This window comes from Artemia franciscana, chromosome 10, assembly GCF_032884065.1.
Source record: "Artemia franciscana chromosome 10, ASM3288406v1, whole genome shotgun sequence".
NCBI lineage: Eukaryota > Metazoa > Arthropoda > Branchiopoda > Anostraca > Artemiidae > Artemia > Artemia franciscana.
The window spans coordinates 39,067,714-39,089,724 of record NC_088872.1 but is presented as its reverse complement, the minus strand read 5'-3'; the positions used below and the strand labels follow the sequence as shown (position 1 = coordinate 39,089,724).

General features: G+C 34.2%; 1 protein-coding gene across 2 annotated transcripts in view; it reads right to left on the bottom strand.

The window, feature by feature from the left end:
* LOC136032174 (protein drumstick-like) overlaps positions 1 to 17,518 on the bottom strand; it is a 29,069-nt gene extending 11,551 nt beyond the window's left edge. The window contains exons 1-2 of one of the 2 annotated variants that reach the window (XM_065712363.1): positions 17,165 to 17,518; positions 400 to 636 (exon numbers count right to left, since the gene is read on the bottom strand). In XM_065712363.1, the coding sequence (XP_065568435.1) occupies positions 400 to 636; positions 17,165 to 17,178 (251 nt within the window). In that variant the 5' untranslated portion in view covers positions 17,179 to 17,518. The remainder of the gene's footprint in view (positions 1 to 399; positions 637 to 17,164) is intronic. The other variant, XM_065712364.1, reaches the window with a different exon arrangement.
* Between the last annotated feature and the right edge of the window lie 4,493 nt (positions 17,519 to 22,011).

The following is a 22,011-nucleotide window of genomic DNA, read 5'->3' as shown; positions in this document are numbered from 1 at the left end:
ACATGGGCTTAGTGTGAATTTGAAAGAAAAACTTGTGCCACTGACAGTTCAGTGCTGCCCAGCAGGGCTAAAAAAAAAAATTCAAAACATCCGTAAATGAAATTTAATTTATTAACTTTAGGATTGTAAAAAATTAAAATAAAAGCAAAAAAAATAAGTTTAACAATAAAGCAAAAGTCAAAAGGGGGCAAACATGCTTTTTTTTGCATTTGGCACACCTGAATCTTTTATCTTCGGTCTAATGCAAATCAAAATAAAAAAAAGACATAAATAAATAATATGCAACCGTTGTTTTTTTTTTCAAAGGTTTATAATTAGCTTTCTTTTTACTCTCATCAGTCTCCCATGCTCTTTGTATAACACAGTTTCGCCTTTTTTTTATACAAAATAGTGTCTCACCTGTGTTGTCGGAGGTTCTCCTGCCTTTTAAAAGTTTTCCCACAGACATCACATGAATAGTTAACCTCCTCTCTGTGACTCCTTTCATGAATCATTAAATTATAAGACTTGGTAAACCTTCGCTGGCAGTACTTACAGACATAGTCTGCTCTTGGAGTCACTCCAGCCACCCTTCGTCGGTAGGCGGAGGTTCTATCTTCAGTGTCCCATGGCATAACAGCGAACATCTTTGTTTGTCTGAAAAGAACAGCTTTTCTTACAAATCTGTTTATGCTCGATTCTAAGCTTGAACAAAGAAGGTAAATTTTGACAGGGCTGTACATAAGAGCTCTATGTTCCAAAAATAAATATTTATGTCGGTTTAAGTTTTTTCATTAATTTATAAACTTATTAGTTGTTTATGTGGAAAACCGCGTTACAATACGTTGGTGGGACAATTTCGCGGAAGATTCTATTTAATATTTTAAAATAAAGAAAGAAGAACTTGAGAATTTCTGAATTTATAACTAAATAGTTTTTAGGTGTTGTACGTATTTCTTAAAAAAGCTAAGTTTCGAGTGTTAAAAGTACCCCTTTTTGATTTTAGAATACTAAAGTAAAGTTTGCATTGCAACAATTTAGCGACTGGGAAAAACTAGAGAGAAAGAAGAAAAAACAAAATAAAATAAAAATAAGCCAAAGAAACAGAAAAAAGAATAAAAAGAAAACAGAAAACAAAATCTAAAACTAAATATGGGTTAAACACGCAGCAATTAACAGCCCTACAAAGCATCTTTGGCCGATTGAATGTGCAAAAAGAGTAAAAAAAAACAACAAAAAACAACAGAGCTTTTAAGTAATAAAAACAATTTATATGCTGGGGCATCATTTGCTGCGGGCAGCTGTCCCTCCCAGACATCTGTCCCCCGTCCCCACCGATTCCAGTTGATCCTCCGGCTGAAATTTTGTTTCTTCAAAAATCTTGTCAAAACTAAGATAAGCCTGCATAATTCAAGCACTTACAGAAACGGGTCAGTTTTTGTAGTAAATCTTACTCTTTATGGTAGCACTTGGATCATTTTTCATTTTTCACTGTCATTTTCACTTGATTTGGGAAAAATAATGTGTTAGGTAGAATAATTTTGCATATTATGTTGTAAAAATTGTTTTCTAACCTCACACTGCCCAATGCTTTACCACCGCTCCCCACCCTATAATGTGCAAATATATAGCCCAAATTAAATATTTTTCATATATTCTGTCACTTCTCTTTGTCTTGTCTCACACTAAGCTGAAAGAAACAAACAAAAAACCGGTTCGGCAAAGCGTCAATAAATGATCAACTTGAGCGGTAGGGGGTTTATCATGCAAGTACAAAAAAAGTTGATGCAAAATGTAGAACCAAGATGGGTAAACTAGAAAACAGTAGCAACACTTAAGTAATTATTTTACTACGATAAAAAAAAGCGATCAAAAAGTATTTATCATCAGACGTGCTACGAAAGTGTCTACTTTTATTTATGTGTTTATTCCTGAATAAGAAGATAACAAACTGTTATTTCCTTCAATATCTTTTAATTTCGAAGCCTCATTTTTTTCAAAGAACAGAATACTGTTTTAAATTTAATAGGGCCTACAATACTAGATTGATAAACTCACATAAGGTAAACAATACGGTTTGCAGTCCCAAGTGAAAGTATTATGGGATACATAAAGCCAAAATGCTGTGTATTGTGCTAAAGAAGGATTAGGATATGCCCTCCCACCTCAATATTATATAAAATTTCCTGTATTCTACTGTATTTTTCATCAAACCCGCACATTTTTTGCTTTTTTTCGTGCTTGAGCCCTTTGGGATTTAATCCTAGCCTTCAGACTTGGTTGAAAAAATCTGATTAATGCCAATAATAACATCAAACTTTTTAGTATTGCTAAAACGAACTAATTTCCTTTCAGTCAGAAAGATATTGGCGAGCCAAATCCCGTTAATCCTGAACCGAAAACGTATTCGGTTTACCTTAAGTAAATGCAAAGTATCCAAAATTCCTGTTCGTAGCAAATTGTTTAACCGAAGTAATCACACTGAGGTTTGCAAAACGATTGAGGTTAACCAAAAGGAAACTACATGTTAAATGTTTGTCCCTACGCAAAACCATCCGGTTTATGGATTGGTGATACATTTTACCCCCAATAAAACATAAGGGCTCATAAAAGTAAATATTGCCTATTAAACTGTTGCATCAAGAACTTTGACAAGTTAGCCGCATAAGGAGCAATACACTATCCAGTGTGGGAAAAATTCTTGTCGACTATATAACTATTCGTCATGGCTATGCCTGCGTCGGTCAATTTTTGCTACTTGGGGTGTCTCTTTATTGAACTCAAAGCTTGAATTTTGGTCACTTCATTTGAATGAATGAGGTGCTTATTTTTATTGCATTACCATTCCCACATTGAAAATACCTATAGCTCAAGCCTTCTGAATTTGATAAATATTTTGAGTAGAGCAAATTCATGGGAATTCGTATTTATTGACAATAGCCTTTTATTCAAGTAGTTAAAAACATATGCTAAGTTTGTATGCATGTTCCCACAAGGAAACAAAAAACAAAGCATCAGTATCAGGCCTTTTTTTGTATTATTCACTCGTTTTCCTGAACTCATCGACTTGTATTTATTTTACATAACTTTTTGAATTTTTGTGACGTAAATTGGTTAAATTTACAACCTGTGTTTTGACCGCTTCTGAAAATTCAATTAATTCCAAACTCAATCAGTATACGCACCTCCGATGACATTGCAATAATACAATATAACCACCACCCCTTTACTCCCCTTGAATAAATGAAGCGATATAAACGGTTGATTGGCCACAGCAAAAAGTAGCTTATTATTAGATACTTGATATTGCAGCCGTAGGATCAAACAGTTCGTGGTACCGAACTGTAGTAAGGAGCAACCCGGCTCAATAGTAACCGAAACTCTAAAAAACGGAGTTTTGATTCCAATAGCTACATCAAAAGAATCCCATTTTAATGCTGATTTTAAATATATAAATTTCATCAAGGTTAGTCTTACCCATCAAAAGTTACGAACCTGAGAAAATTTGCCTTATTTTAGAAAATAAGGGGAAAGACACCCTAAAAGTCATATAATCTTAACGAAAATCACACCATCAGATTCAGCGTATCAGAGAACTCTACTGTTAAAGTTTCAAGCTCCTATCTCCAAAAATGTGGAATTTTGTAAAAAAAATTTTGCCAGAAGCCAGATCACGGATGCGTGTTTATTTGTTTTTTGTTTTGTTTTTTTCCCTAGGGGTGATCGTATCAGTCCAGTCGTCCTAGAATGTTGCGAGAAGGCTCATTCTAACGGAAATTAAAAGTTTCTAGTGCTTTTTTAAGTGACCAAAAAATTGGAGGGCACCTAGGCCCCCTCCAACGCAAGTTTTTTCCCGAAGCACCGGATCAAAATTTTGAAATAGCCTTTCTGTTCAACTTAGTCGAAAACCTAATAATTTTGTCTTTGGGGCAACTTAATCCCCTACAGTCCCCGAGGGAGGGTCTGTAAGTTACAAACTTTGACCATTGTTTACATATAGTAATGGTTATTATGAAGTGTACAGACGTTTTCAGGGGGACTTTTTCGCGTTGGGGCAGGAGTGGGTCGGGGGAGGGGGTTATGTGGGAGGATCTTTCCATAGATGAATTTATTACGTGAGAAGAGAATTCCCATGAAGATTTTCTAGCATTATTTAAAAAAATGAGAAACTAAATAATTTTTATTTCTCCTGGAAGTAATGAGTAGCATTAAAACTTAGAACGAACACAAAATATTATGTTTATAAGGGGATTCGTCTTTTCCACAATACCTTGCTCTTTACGCTAAAGTATTTTTAGCAATTTCAACTAATTATTCTACGGCCTTTGTTATTTAGGGGACATTCGTAAAGATTTGGAATAAAATTCAAGCTTTAATGTAAAGAGCAAGGTATTGACGAGGGGGCAAACCCCCTCATATACGTAATAAAAATGCACAAATATAGAAATTCGTTACGTAAGTTAATTCGTAAGGTATGTATGTTTATTACTAACAAAAACGTTCGTGCAAAAAATTAAAAATCAAGTTGCATTTTTAAGTAGCCAAAAATTGGAGGGCAAATAGGCCTCCTCCCCCACCCCTTTTGTATCAAAATCATCCGATCAAAACTATGAAAAGGCCATTTAGCAAAAAAAAAATAATATACAAATTCCGTTTTTAAGTATTCATGCGCGGTACGCCAAAATCAGAACATGTATTAATTCAAAAACGTTCAGAAATTAAATAAATAAAAACAAGTTTTTTTTTAACTGCAAGTAAGGAGCGACATTAAAACTTAAAACGAACAAAAATTACTCCGTATATGAAAGGGCTTGTCTCCTCCGCAACGCTTCGCTCTTTACACTAAAGTTTGACTCGGTCACAACTCTACCTTCTCAAACAATAAAAAAAACTTGTCGCTCAATGTCGCTCCTTACTTGCAGTTAAGAAAACTTGTTTTTATATTTAATCACTTGACTGTGGCCGTGTAAACTCAGGTTCGAATCAAAAAGTTCGTGGCAAGAAACAGTAAGTAAGGAGCAACACCGCTCAATAGTAATCGAAATTCCTAGAAACGGTCTTGATAACAATAGATATATCAAAAGAATCAAATTTGATACTTGTTCAAAATATGGAAAATTCATCAAATTTAATGGTACCCATCAAAAGTTAAAAGCCTGAGAAAATTTGCCCAATTTTCAGAAGAGGGGGAAACACCCTAAAAATCATTTGATTTTAATGAAAATCACTCCATCAGATTTAGTATACCAGAAAACCCTACGGTGGAGTTTTCAAGCTCCTACGTGGAAAAATGTTGAATTTGCATTTTTTGCTGGAAGAACGATGTGTTTGTTTTTTGTTTGTTTTTTTTGCTTTTTTTCCAGGCATGATCATATCAAACCAGTGATCGCAGAAAGTCGGATGAGGGCTCATTGATCAGAAATCAGAAGTTCTAGTGCCCTTTTTAAGTGACAAAAAATTTGGGGGTGAGGCAACTAGCCCTCCTCCCACGTTCATTTTCTCCCCAAAGTTGCCCGATTAAAATTTTGAAATAGTCATTTTGTTCAGCATAGTCGAAAAATCTAATAACAATGTCTTTGAGGATGACTTACCCTCCCCCCCACACAAACACACAGACCCTGGGGAAATGACTGAGAGCTATGAATTTTGCCCATTCTTCACATATAGTATTTGTTATTAGGGATTTTTTACTGGGGGCTCGAGGTAAGAGGTCATTAAGGGTGGACGATCTTTCCATTTATCCTAAAGCTTCTAATGGGCAAATTTCAATCCAATATATTTTACGTACATGAATTCAAAGTTGTCAAATTTAAGGAGCCAACAGCATTCTGTTTTTAAGGGGGCCCTAGACGGTCAATCATTTTGATCACAAACTTCCGTCAATCGACTGACCTTTGCTTCAATCAACCTTTAATTGACCCTCAGTCTCGACCAAAGCTAATCTAACACACTGCTTTTGGTCAAAATGATTGAGTCATCCAAATGTTCCATTAATCACCATCAAAGCTTGACTCAAGTGTCAAACAGGCTCCTAGACGGGTCAATCATGCTTGAGTCAATCGATTGACGGAAGCTCTTGATCAAAATGATTGAATGTCTAGGGCCTCCTTTAGAGTTTTTGTTTTTCTTGGTAGTTTCATTTTGATATGATGCATAAACAGAATCTAAGATATACCTCATCTCACAAATCTAAAACTAAAGTAGCTGACTTGACAACATCTTGTGGCTACTAAAATCAATAAATATGGAAAAGAGAACAGTGCTACCTATATTCTGGAAAATATTACTTATTGAAGACCTATGTTATAATGTATTGACTTAACATTATGGACTTGAAACACTTAGAAAAAAAACCACTATTCTCAACAGAAACTTATCTATCCAAAGAAGTCTTGAACAGAATAGAAAACTTGACGTTAATAATAAGCTTGTATGGGAAACTCTTTCTCAAATGGAAGCAGGAAGTAATTTGAGAGGTTTTTGTCTTGAGCAAAGCTATTTCTTGTATAAGAATTGTAAAACTTGTACAACTAAAAAACTATTTCCTGTGTAAAACAGCCTAGTTTTATCAAACTATTGTTTCGAAAGACTCTAAGTTGCAGAACAATTTATTGGTGTAGAATTTACCAAATCCCAAGTCTTGTTATTAGTCTACGGTTCACACAGTAGTCTTAGAAATTAGATTACCCTACGCATAATATCTACGATACTTTACATCGCGCCCGTAATCTATACGGCCTACCTTAAAAAAGAAAAAAAAAAAGCTTAAAGTGCAAATCAAATAGAGTGTCAATTAATCCTTCACATATCCCAAATAAGTTCAAACCATTAATATTTATTTGTTAACATAAAGTAGTAGCAAAAAATGATATTCGGACCAAGTGCCCATATCCACCGATGAAAAAAAAACCTATTAAACCTAAAATTAATTATAAATGATGAAGCACAATAAAAAAATATGGACTTTTTCAAATGGACTTATTATTATTTGAAAAAATGTGAAAAAACGTGTTTGAAACACATCTAAACCTTGTAAGTTAAATTTTATGAACAGTACAATAAATTTTTCATGAAACTTTTGCTGCAAAAAAAAAAAAAAAAAAAAAAAAAAAAATCATTTAGTCGTTATCTTTTATATGGAACGGAACCGGAGAAATTTAAAGCCCTTCAATAACTTCTAAAATGTAATATATACCAAAAACCTCCCACCTGATCCCAGCGAGATGTTCATGATTTATCTTACGATTTTCTATGTTTTTTGTACAGTATGCATGTTTTTGTGTTACTAATTTGCTGAGTACTTGAAATGATGTCCTCTCCTCCAAGCATATTCCTGCATTTATTCCTGGGCAAAATATCTTAGCCCATCCTTGAATTGGAGCTGATTTAATTAATTCACTGTATGTTCGTGGTATCGGCACTTCAAAAACGCCAAAAAAATATCTCATCCACCTTAATTCTTAACCTTGTATTTTTGGCTCTTGACCGCATTGCATACGGTCCGAATCATTAGTGAAATTTAATTATATATAGCCACTTTTCTAGGTAAAAAAAATATTATGGGCAAGTTCTGTAACTTTGTGGAAAGTTAAAGCTGTAGCACTACATAGGGGGCTCACAAAAATTCACATGACATTATAAACTATAAAGTTGATCTATACGCAGCAGCAAATCCTCAAGGCAGCTTAATTGAGGTAAGGCACAAAAAGTTAAGTAAAAAGCAAAGTGAAGTAAAGGAAGTCAATAAAGGTGAAAAAATTATGATCGGGTAAGGTCTGACCCGACATTTCAGATTCGAAGGTATTTTTTTCTTTTTTTTGCCATCTACTTTAGGGTCGGTTATATTATCTAAGCTCAGGTACTACACATTATTTATCATAGATACTTTTGAAACTTTCTTATCAATCGTTTGGAAAAGCCGAATCCCAGATAATTTTCTTTTCTTATCTACATTCTCATAAATTGTTATTTGTCTGCCCTTATCTCTTTGTTATGTAACGCTCTTAATTTCCAAAGTTAATATGTCGTATTTGTTTGTCTTGATATAGGGAGCAGGCATGTACATACGAAGGGAGGGGGCTCGGGGTATGTCGACTCTCCTCTGAAGGTTCATGATTTTTACTATATTTTTTCAGTGATGGCCAACAATTATCCTATAGTTCACGTTTTTTCAGTTTGTTATGTCTGAAGACTAAGTTTCTTTTAATTTATCTAATAGTCAACTTTTTTATTCATGTCAAAGGTGGGGTAAAGGCGGGGAGCGTTTTTAGCGGGATAGATTTGCAACAAAAAGCCAAAATATTTTCTTACAGAAATATTCATGGAAAGTGCGGTTCTTGGAGGTTTGGCTGGAAGGCACTATTCTTTAAGACTAGACAAATAATTGTTTATTGGGCATTTACTTAAAGTTCATGTTTGGATCCAGAGCTCACCCTACTCTCGCTAATATTTGTTCAGTCGGGATTTAGAAAAGAAAGTACAATTTACTATTGTTTACAACTCATAACGAAGCACAGAGAGTTCGAATTTGTATATTATTCTGCTTCCTTGGGCGTTTACTTACAGTAATTTTCACAGACTTGCAGCCAGGGTTATCACCTGTAGGACGAAAATATTATTTTAGCACAATTCTATTATGTGTAGCACTATAACAGGCGCTCACGGTTGCCACTTGTACCATGAAAGTGCTGTTTTAGCACTATTACAGTCAATTTTTTGACTGTAGCACTAAGGCCATATCTAGAGGGTGTGAACCCCCTCCCCTGGGGGGGGGGGGGTTGAACCCCCCCCCCCCCTATATGTTTGTCCAACTCGTAAAAACGTAACAAATGTGAATATAAAAAAAATTATACGTTTTTTTAAGTTTTTACTGTACCCCCCCCCCCAAAAAAAAATTGCAACTCTTCTTCCCCCCCCCGCCGAACGGAAATCCTGGACAGGGCCCTTTTTAGCACCGAAAATCACTGTGTAGCAAACAAATTTGGGCAATTTTAGCACTTCAGGAACTGACCGTGGTGGCAACCTTGCTTGCAGTACCAACTGCAAATGTGTTCCTTGTCCCTCTTTCATTGGTGTTATAAGCGTTCTTTATTCCTCATTGATTCATCGTATTATTGCCACAAAATACATTATTTTTTCAGTCGTCACGTAAAAAAAAGGGGGGGGGAACAAACAACTAGTCGAGTGTGAATACCAAGTTACATTCTATTTAAGGATAAATATTTAGTTTAAGGTGTAGATTTACTGAATTTACATAAAATAGTGGATATTTTTTAGTTTTATCAAGAATATATTTTTGTTTATTTTATCAGAAATAGAGACTAAATGTAAAAAATATTATTTGCGTAAGAAAACAGTGATTTTATTCGGATGAAAATGGTCATTAGCGTTTCCTTCTAAATACTTGTCCAGTTGACGTTTTATTATTATTACCCTTTACTTTTAGTTATTTTGAAACATTTAAGGAATACTCAAATAGGCATTAGCACAAGAAGGTACTTCCAGCTCCCTGATTTTTTCTCAAATGCATTCAATACTGCAGAAAAATATTTATACAAAATTTAAATTTGACGCTGCAAGAACTCTGTTAAATCATTCCTCCCTCCCCCCTTCCTTTTTGCTGCCCAAAAGAGTGCGCTCGTTTCCATCAGTTCACCCCCACCTCGCTCTCATAATATCTCCGAATCACATTTTAAATCGCATTCTTTTGCATACCCTACCTATCCCTTCCCATTCGTTTGGGCTGAAGGTTCGCATTTTAACATTTTGCAAACGAATATACAAAATTAAAACATTTATACTCGTTTAGCATCAGCAAAACTATAATTATAGGATCAACCATTAGTCAGAACTATTTAAAGGTTAACCAAGGGGTTATTCATATGAATCTAAATAAGAGAGAGTGATTTGTCGAATATACTGCCATTAATTTAGTGATGATCTGTATGGTGAAACCGTGGGAAACCAAGATGAATCCGAAAATACTCGGGATCATAAAACACTATAAACATGCTGGGTTCTCCCTCGTTTAAGAATCCATGGGCCTGAAAAGTTTGACCATTCCGTAATTACAGGTTAAAATACCCTAAATACTTTCAGTTCGAAGAAATTGTTTCGGCCCAATAGACAAATTTAGCTATTACATAATTAAATGTAGTGTAGATATGGCAATGACTTTTCTTATCTGTTAGAGGGGTGTTATTTAATCGCTATGCCTCTAAGAATTGTTGAGCCGACATTCGAAAGTTTATATGAGCTTTTGCAACAAGATTTGAAAATATGTTTGTAAGAAGTTCTATGCTTATTAGACTTTTAAATACTAATGTTTTAAAGAACGAGAGTCATGACCACTGACAAACGAGGGAAATGTTTATTAAAATCCCAACTTTAACAAAAGCGGTCAGATCCAAAATTCACGGTCGTTTACACTTATCGCAGCAATTTCCTAAAACGGTTACATTTTCAATGTTGATATCCAATTGACTTTTCCAAAATATTCCAAAAATTTTCCCCCCAAGACTACATCACTGTTCTACTACACCAAGACAGACGTAGCGTTTTTGATTTCTTCTAAAATGCCACTACATCTGTCTTGCCCCTTGCACAGTAACTGGCAATGTCTCATCTTGTGAGTTGTGACAGCTTGGATTTAAGAATATGACCTTTTCCGCATGCTCAATGAAGTAAAGCCACGTTTGAAGGGTGAAGTATTTTCAAATGCCTCTCTTAACCATGCCAATCTTATAATTTCTCCAGTTACTCCCGACCGAGCACAATACAAAATACCTGCTCACGAGTCTGGTGCAGTGTCTCCGCCTGTTCTCTTAAAACAGAGTTAAGCTGGGGCTTGGTGTAGAAATTTAGGCACAGAATGGAAAAGTAATGGTGCGTATATGTTTATCATGTGAATATTGTAAGGTAGTACTAAAGGTGATACAACACTAAGATAAAAATACTGAGGTACTTAATAAGGCAGTAATAAGCGTACCGTATACGGTGCGCAACCTTGATCATTAAGGGAAGAAAAGGAAGACATCCTATACATTTTTCCGAGAAATTGCTTACAGTTTGTTTTAGGAGTAGAGGTCACATTTTAGGTGTCAAGCTCAGCTCTCCATTCAGCAAAGTGGATCGAGCCCACTTTACGCGTATCATAAAAGTGCAGATTAGGTGATTTGGGTAGACAAATACAAAGTAATAGGGGAAATCATTTCAAGACAGTGGAAATTATTTCTGTAGATATTTCGGCCCTATGTCCAAGGGCCGTCTTCAGCACAATACAAGAATAAGCACAATACACAATAGAGTCCTGATTGAACTTCGTTGAAGTAAGGACGCTATGGCTATTTAATTAAAAAAAGTTTTAAAGTGTTTTTAATTATTCAGTTTTTATCCTCACAACTTGATGTAAGTTCATTTATATATATATATATAGTTTCTCTCTTATTCTTGTATTGTGCTGAAGACGGCCCTTGGACATAGGGCCGAAATATCTACAGAAATAATTTTTACTGTCTCGAAAAGATTTTCCCTATTATCTCTACTTTGTATTTGTTTGTTATGGAAAGGTAGTGTGGTCTTCGTCGCTATATTTGGGTAGAAGGTCGAAAGAGACAAAGATTATGTCTGTGGAATATTTTTGATGTGCCCACTGACTGTGGTTGGGAGAAAGGCTTTCATCCTCAGATTAGGCGAAAATAGAATACAGAATAATACAAAGCTTTAGATTTCTTTGGATATAACCAAAGCAAAAGCAACAGACAGACTGGGATGGAGAAGGAACGTTCACCAGTGCATCAGGTTCAGGAGAATTAATGCTGTGAAAAGCCTGTAACAACCTATTATTAGTACTTTAGGAGTTATTTTCCCGTTTTATCCCGTTTCAGTGTACTAACCTTTTCAGTTCCCCCTCCCCCCCCAAAAGAATTTCAACATTTTAAATCCTTGCATAATTTTCGTTTATGGCTATTGATGGGATATAAAAAAGCTCCCGAACCCTCAGTGAGAAAGACAAATGAACATATAAAATTTAAATGGATAAGACTTTCGATAAATCTTCAATAAAAGTAATTATCACCAAAAACTTTCGAATTCATATTCGAAGCTCTTCCTCAGTCCCAAATAAAATTGAAAAAAAGAGATAATTTTTTCTTCAAATAAACTCGGCAAAAAATGAATAAATTAGAAAAAAGGACAAAAAAAACGAACCTTAACAAATCATCTACAGCAAGAAGTTTATTCAACTTATTCTTAGTAAAAATTCTTGTTGGACGAAAATTTGCTCAGATAACTTTGTTTTATTATTTTTCTTTTTTCTTTGGTTTTCTTTACTTTTACTTTTTTGTATTTTGGCTTCCCGTTGAAAGGACTTCTCGATTTAAAATCAAACATTTGAACTGCATTTATATAATTGTAAACTTTCTTTATTAAAAATTTTACCCATTTTTGTATAATTTCAAATGTTTTTTTCCTTTTTACCTTTTTTTTCAATAGAAGGGCAGCGAGATCTAGAAAACGATTTGTTTGTGCCCTAATATATCTAATGTTCTGTGTTAGCCCCCTCAAATCTTGCATTTGATGAGCTGTTGCTAAAAGAATTGTCAGTTTAGATCAGACAGCTATTATAGAGTACCAATGTCAAATTTTAATCATGAAGATAATATGCAAGAATTTCTGAGTAATGTCCATCATGAAGATCATCCTCAATGAATTCAAAGTGATTGGGTTCCAATCCCATAAAAATCAAATTATAAAACATAAAAATGTCCTTATTTTGATGGACTTGTCGAAAAAGGATATGATCAAAAACGAAATGTAAGAAAGATGCAAAAGCCTATTTATAATCCATAGCTACATAGTTCACAAGTCTTAGCTATGCAACAACAATGAATATTAAATTAATGGCCGTAGTTATCTAGGCCTATTGGTGGTATTTGCATATGTTTTCAAGTCTAAAATATGACTCAACATGTTAATTCTTTCTAAAGTCTTCACTACATATGGTTATGAAAGCGCTGAAGTATTTTGAGGAGTTAGGACGACAGGAAATAGCTTTAGTTCCCCCAATATTTTTTTTTCGTTTTTGTTACTATCCAACTAAAACTTCCAAACCTCAGTTTTTTCATAAATTTAATTAGAAATCCGCACACGCACTAGAGGTAAGATTTATGGCAAGTATCCCCTGTCTCCTGGAAGACGAAATATTTAATAAAAGTACTATATTTTGTGACATTCTGAAAAGCCTAATAATTATTAGAATAACCTCTTTTTTTGACCGCTCCCCAGCAATTTTTTTAAGTCGCCCCCTCTCAAGAGATTTATATGGATGTCTATGTACATTCAAATCAAATAATTTTACCCCTCCGAAACTGACGAATTTCACTATTTATTTAATTTTTCTGTGTTCTTTGAGGTAGCATTTGAGGAAGAAGTCTCTCAAATGACCTCTTTGTTGCACGAATAGCTATAGGTAAATACGGCGTAAAAGTTGTACCCAGCATTAGTTTCATTAAAATCTACCTTATTAAATTTTAATTCTTCCTTTTTTTTAAATTCTCTAATTTAAGAATTAAACTAAAGAATTAAATTTAGAATTACTATTAAATTCTTTAATTCCTGTTTTTTTAATTCTTCTTGCGTCAACAATTTGCAGGAACAACTGTATACATGTCCTTTTGAATGTTCCAAGAAAATGCCGCTCATTTTTGATAAAAGCTTTATATCTTTCAAAGAATTTTTAGTTTTGGAAATAAATTTAACAAATGTTTTAAAGGTGAAGGGTGCTGTCTTCTTGCCCTCATTGGTCGGCCTCATGTTTCTAAGGAATCTGTGTTTCCTAAGTAGACAATGTAGACAGATATTGGCTGGTTTTCACACATCTGAACTTTATTACTTAATGTACTAGCGTTTCACTAAAATTTTCATACATTGTAAATTGTACGTCCAATTGTTACAAAGAATTTGGTAAATTCTTTGTTTAATTTATATGTTTTGGATGAAAATAAAAAATGTCTATGTCTATGTCTATGTCAAACAGTTCGTGGTAACGAATTGTAGTAAGGAGCGACCCGGCTCAATAGCAACCGAAACCTTAAAAAATAGAATTTTGATACCAAGAGTTACATCAAAAGAATTGCATTTTTATCCTGATTTTAAATGTATAGGTTTTGTTAAGTTTAGTCTTACCTATCAAAAGTTACGAGCCTGAGAAGATTTGCCTTATTTTAGAAAATAGGGGAAAACATCCCCTACAAGTCATAGAATCTTAATGAAAATCACATCATACGATTTAGCGCATCAGAAAACCCTACTGTAAATTTTCCAATCTCGTATCTACAAAAATTTGGAATTTTGAATTTTTTGCCAGAAGACAGATCATAGATGTGCGTTTATTTGTTTGTTTTTTGTTTTTTTGTTGTTTTTTTTCTCAAGGGATGATTGTATCAACACAGTTGTCCTAGAATGTCGTTAGAAGGCTAATTCTAACGGAAATTAAAAGTTCTAGTGTCCTTTTTAAGTGACCAAAAAATTGGTCACTTTTTAAGTGACTTTTTAAGGGCTTGACCCCTCCTCAACACCTCGCTCTTTATGTTAAAGTTTTTTATTGTTCTAAAAAGTATAGTTGTGAGAAAGAGTCAAACTTTAGCGCAAAGAGCCAGGCGTTGACGAGGGGTCAACCCCTTTTATATACGGAATAATTTCTGTTCGTTTTAAGTTTTAATGTCGCTCCTTACTTGCAGTTAAAAATAAGCTTTTTTTTATTTGGTGAACAACTGAGTTTAGTACGCTCTATTGACAGAAGAAATAATAAGGCTAAAATTATTTTCTATAAAGTCGTCTGAGGTAACTTTCTCATTTCTTTATTTGTCTTGGGGATAATAGCATCTAATATGTTAAGAAATAATACCGTAGTGTAACCATCGATTCACGCAACTATGTTTATTTTTCTGCTAAAACGCGAAGCTAAAACGCAAAAATTAAAGTGAAAAACTGTAGAACTTGGAGTAACGGATTCAGTAGATTCTATCTATTTCTATAATGAACGTATTTCTAACTGCTCAGTTGAAATATTTAAACACAACTCTTGAACAGTCCGGACATATGCAATTTCAAGGGAAAACAAATAAAATCTGACCAAAACACCAAAGAAATTCTGCTTACTGCATGAAACGCAATTTGCGTACCCAGCTTTAGCATTACACGCAAACTCCTGTTCCAATCCAATAAGGTAAAAGGTAAACAGCCAAAAAGGTATTTTTGATTACTGTTTTTCCCTAAGAGTTTTTAAATAAAATTTTAGTTCTTAATATAGATTTCTACTTTGATGTATATAAGTTGTAATTTTTGACATCATATATATTACTTCTTATTTTACTTGCTTGAATGACTTTAGGCTTTTTTAAGAGCCAATAACCTACCAGAAAATTTTATCGAGATATTTGTAATTAAAATGTCTTACTACAAAAAAAAATTAGTACAAAATGTGAAAAAATGCAACCACCCATTCCCCCGCCCCTAATAGCGTAATGAAGGTTCACGTGATCGCACTGTATGCCTGTCGCACTGACATGGGCACGTATATGAGTGGGGAAGGGTGTCAGTCTTAGCCATTCTATCTCGGGCATCTAGTTATTTTAGGATATCCACAGTTTCCATATACTTGGCATATATTTTGCGGTTTTGACGCATCTAGTTGCAAAATGTATGGTTTCAAAGTAAACTTCGTGTGCGTACTTGAATTGACAACCCCTTACTTTAAACGTTGCAAAATTTAACTGACTCATAAGTTACGACCTACATGATAGACTTATGTTTTGTTTATTAGCATATTGATTGATGAACTACGAAAAAAGTCACTTTTAATCAGTAGAGACCTAAAACAATATGAAATTGCAACTTATTTTAAGAAAAATATGTGAGGAAAAAATGGAAACAACAGAGCAAGGAGAACGTTGTAGTGCAAATATGCCTTAATTGGAAGACACTAGGATACCTCAAGTTTATAAAATAGAACTACGGTTATAAAACCGACCTCCCTATATAGCGTATACTCGGCGAATACCCCTTGCTTTACCACTGGTCTTTCTGCTTTATGGAAGTAATAGCCCTTCTTTCCTTCTTGTTTAGAAAGCAATAAGGGCTATAAGTAATTAGATATATAAATCTGCATGTGCACAAGGTATGAATATCCCTTAAAGGTCTGTCCCGGGAGCCATCTCCTGGGAATGTTTACAACGGAAAGTCCAAATAGAAAAAGATTCAACTCTATCCCCAAAAAAGATTGTTCAATTCACTTAAAGATTTCGGTTGTGTTTACCTATCCTTAAACTATATTTGACGTAATATCAGGAAATAAGAAAATCGTATGCTAACTTGAAGATCTAAGAACTTGCCCACCGGTAAAAAAAAATGGAAATTTAACCTAGAATTTAGTTGACATACTTTTGAATTCCAAAAAGCAATTCTAGCTTGTTGCTACAGATTATGACTGACTCAGTCTATTCAGGCTACGTTAGACATGGCTAGAATGGACTAGGATCAAAAATACGTCGCCATTTATCCAGGGGCTAATTTTATATGGGGCAAGTGGGCAACTGCCTCTTCTAGACCCCAGTGCCCCCACCCTCTAGCTGAAATTTAGTTTCTTCAAGAAATTTGTCAAAATTAAGATAAGCCTGCGCAATTCAGAGAAACGGGTCAGTTTTCTTCAGTATTTCTTTGCAGTTATGTATTAAATGGCTAATTTTTCATTGTCATTTTCACTTGATTTGGGAAAATTTGGTCCACCTTTGCTCGCCAGGATCTCTACGAAATTACACCCCTGTATTTATAGAAAGATCGATTAATACGCAATTGCATTGCCACAACCAGGAATAAGTTATGCCCTACTAGGAAGGGATAAAGGACATCTCAAGATCAAACACAACCATTTTTTGAAGGTAAAGGGGTACAAATGAGGGGTTCCATCTCTTTGGAGACGAGAGGCTCTACGTTCACTGAATAGCTTTCAGTCCTTGGTCGCATTTGCTTGAATACTGGGAAGTAGTATATTAAATAAGTAGCATCAGTAGTAAACTAAAGTTTTTCAGATGATACTAGATGACATACTTAAATGACATACTAGAAAAAAATTCTGGAGCAAAAACAACTAATAAAACTACGTAAAATTGTTTACAAAAACACTTACCTTTCCTTATACATTTAAAACACAGTCAGTCTATTTAGATGAATTCAAAACTCATGCTATAAGGATATGAACTTGTAATACTCAATTGTAACTGACCTTTTGATATAATCACTGTGCTCAAATCTTTGTCCAATTGCTTTCTGCCGCAGGGATTTCTAACAGAATCCTCAGTAGCCTCTTCAACGTCACAGAATCTGCGTGGGTGAGTACCTAAGCAGTGTCTCAGGCAGTATATCCAAACTGGAGGAAGCTCAGTGATAATAGTTACTTCAGGACCGCCCACTGGTTGGGGTCATTGTTGCCATGGGCTATGGTACTTTTGGCAAAAATTAATCATCAGTTTTTATCCATGTCAATAATAAAAGCAGTATTGCAAGTTTGGAATCACAATTCTGGAAAGGACTAGAAAGCTTATACTAGTTTAGTCTAATCGACAAATTTCAATAGAAATAGACCCAAGACCAGCTCTGAAACACTAATACGAAAATGCTACAGGATTTGCTCCGACGAGACAATGATCAAGAATGCACGGGTTAGATCATGGTTAGACTATAGAACTTTTAAACCGAACAAAATTATAGTGCTAAACATATTATATGCAGTAAAATAAAAGGCGATTACGTAAAGTAATACCAATAATTTACCATGAAAGTTATAGCAGATCAGTGGTACAAGATAAAAGAACAAAGCGCAGGCTAGTACAACCCTAAAATCCCAAAATTTTAGCAAATTTAGCAATTGTTTCCTATGCTTTTCATGAACTTTTCTTATTTTTTTAATTAGTTTGTCTCGCTCAAAAGCATACCCCTCCCTTCAAAGGATAAGCCTTATTGCACTTGCCCTGCGTTCACTATCCTTACTTTTCAGTATTATAAATTGAAAAGATTAATTTATGGCAATTTGTGGTAACTTACAGTTTAGATCAAGGTCACTGACTATGCCTAGGACTCTTTTAGTTAGTATTTTAAAAAAGCAAGTTTTTTCAACAGAAATTAAGGAGCAACAGTAAAACTTAAAACGAGCAGAAATTATTACGTATATGAGGGGGGTTGCCCCCTCAATACCTTGCTCTTGACGCTAAAGTTTTTTATTGCTTCTAAAAAGCTTCAGTACTTTTGTCTCATAGCCACCACAATCAAGATCTTGTTCCGTGAACATGAGACAATAACTGGTTTTCATGATCTTTATACCAGACAATATTAGCCGCAGCTTTGGTGGGAATCTTCATTGTAGCTTTATTTTTTTTTAAATATTTGGCTGGTATTTTGGTTAAGTTAGCTTATGTACTTAGTATAATGTGGTCTGGGTGGCCCCCCTCCCATAATTCTTTGTTTTAGTTTGCATAGTTTTGCTGATAAAGTGTTATATTTTTGTCATATTTTTTATTCCATTAGTATTAATCAAACTTCACTTCTCGACAAAACTTGAGTGTGGTGGCTATAAGACACAAGTACCTCAGCTTCTTATTGTTCTAATTAATCGACCCTTGCTTTTCAAGAGTTGTTGTCAAAGAACTGAAACAAAAAGTCAAACTTTAGATTAAAGACCAAGGTACTGAGGAGGGGGCAACAATTCAGTCTCGGTGAGTATTTACCTTAGAAAATAATCATTAACATCTGCATATGTAAAATTGAGTTAGTAAAAAGAAAGTAAGACAAATAAAAATTATTTCATAAAGGAATTATGGCTAATTCCCCAGTGCAAAATTTCACAAGACAAGTTCATTCCCCAGAAACGTCATTCCCCATGGACAATTATCCCCGTGAAAATCCCCCAGCAGAAAATTCACCCTCCCCCACCTGAGAAACGTATGTATACTTCCCCTGTAAGAAATACTATCCATAAACAATAGGCAAGTTTCATAGCTTAAAGACCTTATCCCAGCGGCTGTGGCGGGTCATGGCTATTTCAAAATTTTGACCAAAATATTTCGGCGAAAAAAAGGGCATGGGAGAGGAGCTAGATACCCTCCAATAGTTTTGTTCACTTAAAAAGGCAACAAAACTTTTAATTTCCGTTCAAATTAGCCCACTCCCGATATTTAAGTCTACTGGTTCAATAGGATCACCTCGGGAAGAAAAAAACAACAACAAAAAACCAAGAAAACATTAATAAACACGCATCCGTCATCTTTCTTTTGGCAAAAAAATGCAATATTCCACATTTTTGAAGATGAGAGCTTGAAACCTCTACAAAAGTGTTCTTTTATGCGCTGAATTTGACGGTATGATTTTCATTAGCGTTTATTAAGCTTTGGAGAGTATTTCTCCCTTTTTTTAAAAATCAGACAAATTTTCTCAGGCTCGTAGCTTTCGGTAAGCAAAACACGTGAATTTAATGTATTTGGAATCAGCATTTTATGCATTGGAATTAGCACCATAATTCGATTCTTTTGATGTATATATGGATATCAAAATTCTGTTTTGTAGAGTTTTGGTTACTATTGAGCTACTTCGCTCCTTATCTGCGGTTCGCTACTACGAATTGTTTTAAATGAACACTATTTAAACCATTAAAGGACTTATTTCTATCCGTTTTCTCTTTATGGAGAATTTTCATTCGAAATTTCAGGCACGTTATCAGATGCACATTTCAGCTGTTTATTATTTTGGTACTTGTTTACTATTCAAAACATACTCAAGGAGTAAAGTTAGGTTAATCATAATGAAATATACCAGAATATGAGAATGTATTACATTAGAAACAAATTATGGAAACTACAAAAAAGAATTATGGAAAGCAAGCCGCCCAGAACGCATTATATTAAATTTCCAACCTACCCTAATCACTCTCTCTCTCTCTCTCTCTCTCTCTCTCTCTCTCTCTCTCTCTCTCTCTCTCTCTCTCTCTCTCTCTCTCTCTCTCTCTCTCTCTCTCTCTCTCTCTCTCTCTCTCTCTCTCTCTCTCCATATATATATATATATATATATATATATATATATATATATATATATATATATATATATATATATATATATATATATATATATATATATATATATATATATATATATATATATATATATACAAAAATATAAATATATATAAGTAAATATATATATATATATATATATATATATATATATATATACATATATATATATATAATCTCTTGCAAGCACACTTTTAGCGTTGTAGGACTACGGGTTTTAAGGCTTTTTTTTTCGACGAAGATTCTCAAATATATTGTGATTGAATTTCATCTAGAGTACAAAAGAAGATCCAGTTAGATTGGATCAATTATCCAAGTGTAACTTTGACCTTATAAATCAAACAGTTCGTGGTATCGAACTGTAGTAAGGAGCGACCCGGCTCAATAGTAACCAAAACTCTAAAAAATGGTATTTTCGTACCAATAGCTACATCAAAAGAATCGCATTTTAATGCTGATTTTAAACATATAAGTTTCATCAAGTTTAGTCTTACATATCAAAAGTTAAAAGCTTGAGAAAACTTACCTTATTTAGAAAATAGGGTGAAACACCCCTTAAAAGTCATAGAATCTTAACGAAAACACATCATCAGATTTAGCGTATCAGAGAACCCTATTGTAGAATTTTCAATCTCCTATCTACAAAAATGTGGAATTTTGTATTTTTTGCCTGAAGGCAGATCATGGATGCGTGTTTATTTGTTTGTTTGTTTTTTGGTTGTAAATTTTCCAATCTGTGATCTTATCGACCCAGTGGTTCTAGATTGTTGCGAGAGGGCTCATTCTAACGAAAATGAAAAGTTCTAGTGCCCTTTTTAAGCGACAAAAACAAAATCCGAGGGCACCTAGGCCCCCTTCCATGCTAATTATTTTCCCAAAGTCAACGGATCAAAATTTTGAGATAGCCATTTTATTCAGCGTAGTCGAAAAACCTTATAACTATGTCTTTGGGGACGACTTACTCCCCCACAGTGCCCGTGGGAGGGGCTACAAGTCACAAACATTGACCAGTGCTTACATATAGTAATGGTTATTGGGAAGTGTACAGACGTTTTCAGGCGGATATTTTGGTTGGAGGAGGGGTTGAGAAGAGGGAGATATGTTGGGGGAACTTTCCATCGAGGAATTTGTCATGGGGGAAGAAAATTTTCATGAAGGGAGCGGAGGATTTTCTAGCATTATTTAAAAGAAAAACAATGAAAAAATAAATATGAAAATGTTTTTTCAACTGGAAGTAAGGAGGAGCATTAAAACTCAAAACGAACAGAAATTATTACGCATATGAGGGGTTCAACTCCTCCTAATACCTCGCTCTTTACGCTAAAGTATTTTTAGTAATTTCAGCTATTTAATCTACGGCTTTTGTGATTCAGGGTCATTCTTAATGAATTCGGACAAAATTTAAGCTTTAGTGTAAAGAGCGAGGTACTGACGAGGGGGTGAACCCCCTCATATATGTAATAAAAATATGAGAATACAAAAGTTCGTTACGTAAGCTAATTTATAAGTTATGTATATCTTTTACTAATAAAAACATTAGTAAACAATAAAACAATTATTAGTAAAAAGTTCTAGTTGCCTTTTTAAGTAACCAAAAAAATAGGAGGGCAACTAGGCTTCTTCCCCCGCTCCCTTTTTTCTCAAAATCATTCGATCAAAACTATAAGAAAGCCATTTAGCCAAAAAAAAAAGAAATATGCAAATTTCGTTTTAATTATTCATCTGTGGAGAACCAAAATCGAAACATGCATTGATTCAAAAACGTTCAGAAATTAAATAAAAGACAATTTTTTAACTGAAAGTAAAGAGCGACATTAAAACTTAAAAAGAACAGAAATTACTTCGAATATGAAAGGGGCTCCTTCTTCATCAATGTCCCGCTCTTTACGCTAAAGTTTTTACTGTTTTAAAAAGA